The sequence below is a fragment of the Gymnoscopelus microlampas genome (assembly GCF_963454915.1).
Source record: "Gymnoscopelus microlampas genome assembly, chromosome: 23".
NCBI lineage: Eukaryota > Metazoa > Chordata > Actinopteri > Myctophiformes > Myctophidae > Gymnoscopelus > Gymnoscopelus microlampas.
In genome coordinates, this window is record NC_139960.1 from 17,220,469 (window position 1) to 17,228,321 (window position 7,853).

A 7,853-nucleotide genomic window follows, 5' to 3' on the forward strand; every position below is an offset into this window, starting at 1 on the left:
GTTTGCTTTTCGTTGTTAAAAAGAACGTTAAATACTGTAGCTCTATATACTGATAGTTATCATTGCTACAGAGCGTCTGTTCAGTAACGGGGATCTCCCTGTCTCTCCAGCTCTTCAGTAAACAGAAAATACATTTTCAGGACTGGATACCAATTACATCCAAGATACAGGATAAACAAGTGAAATTGGAATTACAGATTGGTCAAAATATCATTTATTCACACATAAAAAAGGTTCATAGTGTTAGCTTTGAGTAAATATAAGTAGTATAATAAGTAGTATAATCTTCCAGTACTGCATATGAGCTGTGAAAAAGGCCTATTGACAATGTGACGGTGTACGTACTTGTCCTTGTCCTGTGTGTGTGTGTGTGTGTGTGTGTGTGTGTGTGTGTGTGTGTGTGTGTGTGTGTGTGTGTGTGTGTGTGTGTGTGTGTGTGTGTGTGTGTGTGTGTGTGTGTGTCTGTGTGCGTGCGCACCATGGTCCTGGAGTGCTTCCATTTGGTCAGCTTGTTGAGAATCCTCAGCAGATTGATACAGGAGAACAGATTCCTCCAACAAAACTGATTGCAGTCGCCTGCTTCCTGGAAAATGCACACACACACACACACACACACACACACACACACACACACACACACACACACACACACACACACACACACACACACACACACACACACACACACACACACACACACACACACACACACACACACACACACACACACACACACACACACACACACAGCTTAAAAGGACTCTATCACAATTGTCAATGTTATCTCTACGGCCGAAATCACTCTCTACTCACTATATTTTGTAGTACTGTCCAAATAGTGAGATATATTATACCCTGGTGGATCTTCAATCACAGTTAAAAGTAGCAGACAATGGTCACTAACCAAGGACTATAATGCATGTCACTGGCAGAGAGAAGCGAAACCTGTGGTACATATAATATTCTACTTACATCTATATTTAGTTGTGAAAATTAACAATTTGGGGGAAATGCTCATTATGTCGGCCGTGAGGATCTTGCAAGTGGGCTCCGAAATAATCGCAAAACACTACGATTTTAATGATAATATTTAATGATATTATAAAATAAAACTATAAAATACAAAAGCGGCGCTGCACTATGAGCTTGTATATCTGCTATTTTTGAATAGCCAAAGAAATCTAAAATGATAGAGATGTGTTCCTGGATTGAGGTTTTATTTATTTATTTAACCTTTATTTAACCAGTAAAACACATTGAGACAGAGTCTCTTTTACAAGTGGGAACTGGCCAAGGGGCAGATTAAAAATTTCACATCTCTGCAAAAACAAACATACAAATCAGTACAACAATAATATTAATACATCCATGACTCCCAGGAACCCTAAAAACAAATCTCCTAGTGAAACTGATTAATTACTCAGCTCAACCAAGTCGGTTAACCTACCAGCAAGTTAATCCAAAATTATTACATGTAGCAATTCATAGAATTTTACCCACATGTACAATGACATAGTGTTTCTTTTTTTTTTTTTTTTTAGACATCCAAACAATTACAGGAATGAGCAAGTTTCTCAACAATGAAACTTTTAAACATTCGCAAAGAGATAAGTGTGGCAAGGTGATACAAGTACAGGTGTTTTTTCCCCCCCTCATTTTACCAATGAGTTCAAATGAGTGCTAGTGAATAAGTGAATGATTTTGGAAACAGCATAAATAGTTGTCCCTGGCGCAAACCATTTACAGATGTGGACTCACCAGGCTCTCTGCGGTCAGCTCGGGCATCTCATGGACCACACAGTGAGGGAAGTCCAACACACATATACTGCAAAGAACACACACACACACACACACACACACACACACACACACACACACACACACACACACACACACACACACACACACACACACACACACACACACACACACACACACACACACACACACACACACACACACACACACACACACACACACACACACACACGTACGTCTGGAATTTCATAATTTTATGGCCAAGGCCACTTGGGCCTTTTAGTGTTGTCAATAATCTCAGTGAAATTAATGAAACATTAAAAAAAAGAAGATATTTACAAATGATCAACATTTGTACAAACTTAAAAGTTCATACACACTCAACCCTAGGATAATCAGCAGTGGACTCATTTGAAGATGGGGATGTTAAGGGGGATTTAAGTATCCAGAATCTCAACAAGTGTCTAAACACTTGTTGAGATTGCAGTTTTTAAGTGTCTAAAAACTGCAATGACAGGAAAGAAACGCTGTGAAATTCCTGCCCTGGACATAACACAGTTCTATGCAGTACAGACAGTTCAGTCAGATAACTCACGAATAGATTGAACCAATATAATAGAATGAGAATACAAGTGTGGATGTAATGTATGATGTATGTGTGGCGCAAACAGCCGCATGACAACAAACCAGAACACACAAAGAGTATCTGCTATTTTTGAAAAATCTTGAAAATGTGCGCAAATCTTTGAATATACGTATTGTTTAAAGCCAACATTTGTAATTCAAATCTTTGCTTCTGGGGCGGTCCATGGAACAGAATATTTTGAGATGGGGGTCCACGGCCAAATGCATACATACATATAATGTTGGGGGTCCATGACATGAAAAAGTTTGAGAACCACTGATATAGAAACATACCCTTTTCAGAAAGACTGTTAGGATTTAGACATTAGAATCGGCCAAATTGCACACATTTTCAGGACTTTTCTAAAAAAAAAAGAGCCAATTTTTCTTTTTTTGAAATTACATGGATTCAGCAGTGGATCACAATAGAGGAGGGAGAGGCTTCTTTACCTGTTTTTGGCACTAATGTAGGACATGATGTTCTGGTTGAAGAACTTGAGGATGAGTGGGATGCAGTTGGCAAACACCAGGTGCTGGGAGACGATCTCAAACTGCAGGAACAGAGGAACAGTTGGTCTATGTGTGCATCAGCGTGTTTTATACAATCACATTGCATCAGTATTACATTACATTACAGTCATTTAGCAGACGCTTTTATCCAAAGCGACTTACAATAAGTGCATTCAACATAGGTAGGGAACGAAAACTACTAATCACCAGAAGTCTTAAGTGCATTTTCTGCGAAAACAAGCAACCAAGAGTATACCTAGCGCTAAGGTAAAAGTGCACTGACATTATTTAAAATCGCGAAAGTTCGTGCAAATCTTTGAATATATATATATTTAAAGCAAACATTTGTTACTCAAATCTTTGCTTCTGGGGGATTCTACAAATGTCTTCTAAATCCTAACAGTTTTTTGAAAAACGTATGTTTCTATATCAGTGGTTCTATCAAACTTTTTCATGTCAAGGACCCCCAAAATGATATGTATTTGGGCGCATCTCAAAATATTTTGTAATAGGGACCCCCAGAACCATCAGAGGAAGATTTGAGTCAAACGCAAAGAATATATGTATATTCAAAGATTTGCACAAATTACTTTTTTTAGCCAAAGAAATCTAAAATGACAGAGATGCTTTGATTGAATAGGTTATGAGATTTGTAAAAGCTGACTTATAGTTTATATACACATTCCCATAGACAGGCTTGATTTATAACAATTGGAGTGACGCCACGCATGACAAATAAATCTCTGTCAGGGTAACAATAAAAAGAGAGTCATATTTATAGGAGAGGTGGACCGCCCGAAAGAGAAATTACCTCAGTCACATCTTCACAAATATAAATGATTGATTCTCGCTGTCATCTAATATTGTGTCTCTAAATGTTGTTTTAAAAGGTCTGTTAGTAGGCTACAGCAGTGTAGTGGTACTATTTATCAATAGTAATAAAATCACAAAATGGCAGCGACAGCCATACTCACAAGAAATATTGACTACATGAATGTAATCATATTAATCAAATGATCAATCAAATGTGTATCAGTTATCTTGCTGCACTGGCTCCTTTGCCTGGCCTGGGTTCTCTTTGTATGAACCAATGTGTTTACACCAGTGGTTCCGGGGACCACCAGTGGTCCTTGAGGGGGTTCCAGGTGGTTCCCAGCTAAATGATGGAGAGTTGGTAACCAAATGGACCCTTATTGGGTAAATCTTTAACTCTTGAGAGCGTAAAATGAAACCAAATGGACCATTTGGTTTGATTTAACGCTCTCAAGAGTTACATTATTGTTAAACATCTGCATTACTTGATTTACAAGAAGTCTACACAATTAGGTAATGTAGAATAATTGTTATTTTGATCAACGTTTGCCTGTTATCTCTCCTATGGTACCAACATCAATACAGCATGGAATTGTGGCCAAAATCGTATCCAACAATAACAACATATTCTAAGTTTTGGGTCTGAGAGGCTAAATACAGTATTTATACAGTAGGCTGCCGATTTCCATTTGTGTCCCACTCCGTTTCTGCCAGCAGAGGGCGCTCCACTGCTACCATACTCCCAGCTAATACAGTCCAACAGTGCCCACCTTCCTGGGGCACCCAAGGCTACGTGTGTGTATGTGTGTGTGTGTGTGTGTGTGTGTGTGTGTGTGTGTGTGTGTGTGTGTGTGTGTGTGTGTGTGTGTGTGTGTGTGTGTGTGTGTGTGTGTGTGTGTGTGTGTGTGTGTGTGTGTGTGTGTGTGTGTGTGTGTGTGTGTGTGTGTGTGTGTGTGTGTGTGTGTGTGTGTGTGTGTGTGTGAGAGAGTGTGTAGTACCTGGTAGATGTGGTTGAGTTTGAGGTGTTTTAGCAACAGCAGCAGCAGAGCAGAGATGGCCTTCACAATGATCTCCTTGTGTCTGTTCACATCGATCCCCAGCTTCATACTCTGTAGCACCGTGATGCTGAGAGACACGCGCACACACACACACACACACACACACACACACACACACACACACTAGGGTTTAACATTTTCCGGGAAATATCAAATTTTAATTCCCGGGAATTTTCAGACCTTTTCCCGGGCTTCCCGGGAATTCCCGTTAAAGTGTAAAAAAAAAAAAAAAGTGCCCACTAAAATGCATTTATATACTTAAATAGCCAATTTTACATCGAGGTGCCCAAATGTCCCTATTGTGTCCAGTGTCCACCTATGAACTTGCACTAATAATGACTTAAGTTGATTTTTTAAATCAAATAAATATAATATATAAATATAATATAGTGCCCTGGCGGAGATCTGCCCTGTTGCGAAGCAGCGGGTGAAGACGATTAACTTAAACGAGGAGCTGCGCTGTGCAGCCAAAACGCACTCAAACAATGTCAAACTCTAGCTGCTGAAATAAACGTTCCATTTGTATCATTATTGACAAGAGAACAGAACATGGATGTTGTTTGCAAAATGATTATTTATTTATTGTCCATCAGAGCGCCGGTGAGGTCACAGCTTATCTCTACTTTTGTAGGATATTGATTTGATAGCCTAAACTTGTAATTTGTTTGCAGTTATTAATTTATATTAGGCTAGGCTACTTGCTGGATATTAAGACTCCATTTTGGGATGTCGGCTGTATGTTGTCAAATGTATTAATCGATATTTTGTTGTTGATCAAATGTCGGGTTTTGTAGTGTGATTTTGATGTGCACATGCATGCGCTGCCGCCCGCTGCCACTGACAATCAATGAGACAGACAGCTGTTGTGCAGTTCACTTGTTGTACTGGGTAGTTAGTAAATGGTAGTTTGAACGTTCTAAAATGCAAGTGTAGGTAGGGTAGGCTACATTAATGATGATAAAACAATCGGACCACATCGGTCTAATAGCCTACTTTCGCTCTCTCTCTCCCCCTCTCTCTCTCTCTCTCTCGCACGCGCTCTCTCTTGCTCTCTCTCTCTCCAGCTCTCCCGTCTCTCCTCTCTCTCTATCAAAAGCATTGCTTGGCTTGCGCGCATTTTAAGCTGGAATATAGGCTCGAAATCAAACCTACCCACTGTTTATGCAGCGTTTTACTTGATGTTGAATATCAACTAGTCAACTGGTGTCTACCGTATTGACAGCAGAGGAAACGTTGAAATCAGCGTGCGCAGGGCAGACATGGGGCATCACGGCCACTTGTGTTTTAATTTGTTCATTACTGTTACATTCAGTGCGTCACATATTGGTTCACAACGGGACGATGGGACCCTGCCCTGGTAAAGTAACTTGGCTAATTATAATAGTAATTCCTCCGCGCTGTAGATTGGCCTTTCTACTAATTAGTATTCATTTCTAACAAAAAAAGAAAAAACGGGATCCCGGGAACCGGAGTCAGTTCCCGGGACGGTAAATAACCTCGGGATTCCCGGGATTCCCGTATCCCGGGAATCCCGGTGTTAAACCCTAACACACACACGTGTCAGCCAAAAATATTTATATATTCAAAGATTTGCACATATTTTCAAGATTTTTCTAAAAAAGCAGATCTACAAGCTCATGGCACGGCCGCACTCGGTAAAATAATGGTTTAAGTGGTTACACAGATGTCTTAATGGGTTAAAGGCACATTTCACGTTCTTTTGAACCTCATCTCCTCGGGTCCTCACCAATGCTCACTGTGGGGAGGGTACCATCTCTGTCTCCCAGAGGTGGACTGTGGATGTTTGAAAAGAATTGGGCTACGGGTGGGAACGTCGGTTGCCAATTTCTAACTTTATAAAACTAACATGCACCTATAGCAGCTGATTTACAAGCTCACAAAGCGTCTTGACTCGTTGTTAGCTTTTAGATCTGCAATTTTCACTAGTTTGTTGTATCTTTTAAATAATCATTCACTAATCGTAATCGAGGCAAACGGTTCAAATAATTGTATTGTATATTGATTTGTAGTCATATGGCCCAGCCCATTAACCCATTAACGCCAAGGAAAGCATCTGGGTCATTTTAGATTTTAGCTATAATATATATACAGTATTTAGCATCATACATTTTTTGAAACAACATTTTTAACTCAAATCTTTGCTTCTGGCAAGACATTTTACAAATGTTTGCTTTAAAAATATACATATTCAAAGATGTGCACAAACGTTTGTAAAATATTTAGTTCCAGGGACCCCCAGAAGCAAAGATTTCAGTTACAAAATGAATTTAAAGTGAACATTTAATGTTCACTTTAAAAAAAATATATATATATTCAAAGATTCAAAAGTCTTCAAAAATAGAAGACTGTAAGACTCAAAAATAGCAGATATACATGCTCATAGCACGGCACTCGGTGCCGTGCTATGAGCTTGTAGAGCTGCTATTTTTGAATATCCAAAAGGCGTCTAAAATGACACGGACACGTTTCCCCGGATTGAAATGGGGTAGTAATGGGTTAATCAATGGGCTACTGCAACAGAAGGTCCATTCTCCCCCTGGTGGTCATCATGTGTACTCACGGCATCTCCTCAGGCAGGACGTCGGCCAAGATGTTGATGGAGTCCGTCTTGGCTTTGGAGGTGGGGGCGGCGGCCAGGAGCAGCTTCAGCAGGGCAATCTGACGCCAAGAGCACATTGGACACCAGCGTTAGCAGGCCTGTCACAATTGTTACATAACCTCCCGATCGCAATTATTTGAGATAACGTATTTTGCATACTCGTCAGATTCGTTTCCATTCATCTGTTCAAATTCATCTGTTGGAAGCAGTGTTCATTTAGTTGACTAAAAGACTAAAAGACTAAGATTTAGATACTTAGTCGACTAAGACTAGACAATTTCAGAAGACTAAAATGGGACTAAAACTAAATGGTGTGTTATTCAAAAGACTAAGACTAAATCAGAATTTGGTGTCAAAATTAACACTGGTTGGAAAATGTTTCATTCATTTTCAAAAACTAGGCCGATGCCAGTTGGGATCGCATGCCCCTCCGGTTATGCAACACCCATGGTACCCGTCTGTCAGTTTAA

The 7,853-nt window shown here is 39.8% G+C and overlaps 1 protein-coding gene across 2 annotated transcripts in view; it reads right to left on the minus strand.

Moving 5' to 3' along the window:
- The window catches only part of strip2 (striatin interacting protein 2), a gene marked incomplete at its 3' end in the record, with an annotated part of 47,807 nt that overhangs the window by 3,247 nt on the left and 36,707 nt on the right, over positions 1 to 7,853 (minus strand). For both annotated transcript variants that reach the window (XM_084049353.1, XM_084049352.1), the window contains 5 exons: positions 7,345 to 7,442; positions 4,704 to 4,830; positions 2,833 to 2,933; positions 1,759 to 1,825; positions 479 to 583 (listed from right to left, as the gene is read on the minus strand). In XM_084049353.1, coding sequence (XP_083905479.1) covers positions 479 to 583; positions 1,759 to 1,825; positions 2,833 to 2,933; positions 4,704 to 4,830; positions 7,345 to 7,442 — 498 coding nt within the window. The remainder of the gene's footprint in view (positions 1 to 478; positions 584 to 1,758; positions 1,826 to 2,832; positions 2,934 to 4,703; positions 4,831 to 7,344; positions 7,443 to 7,853) is intronic.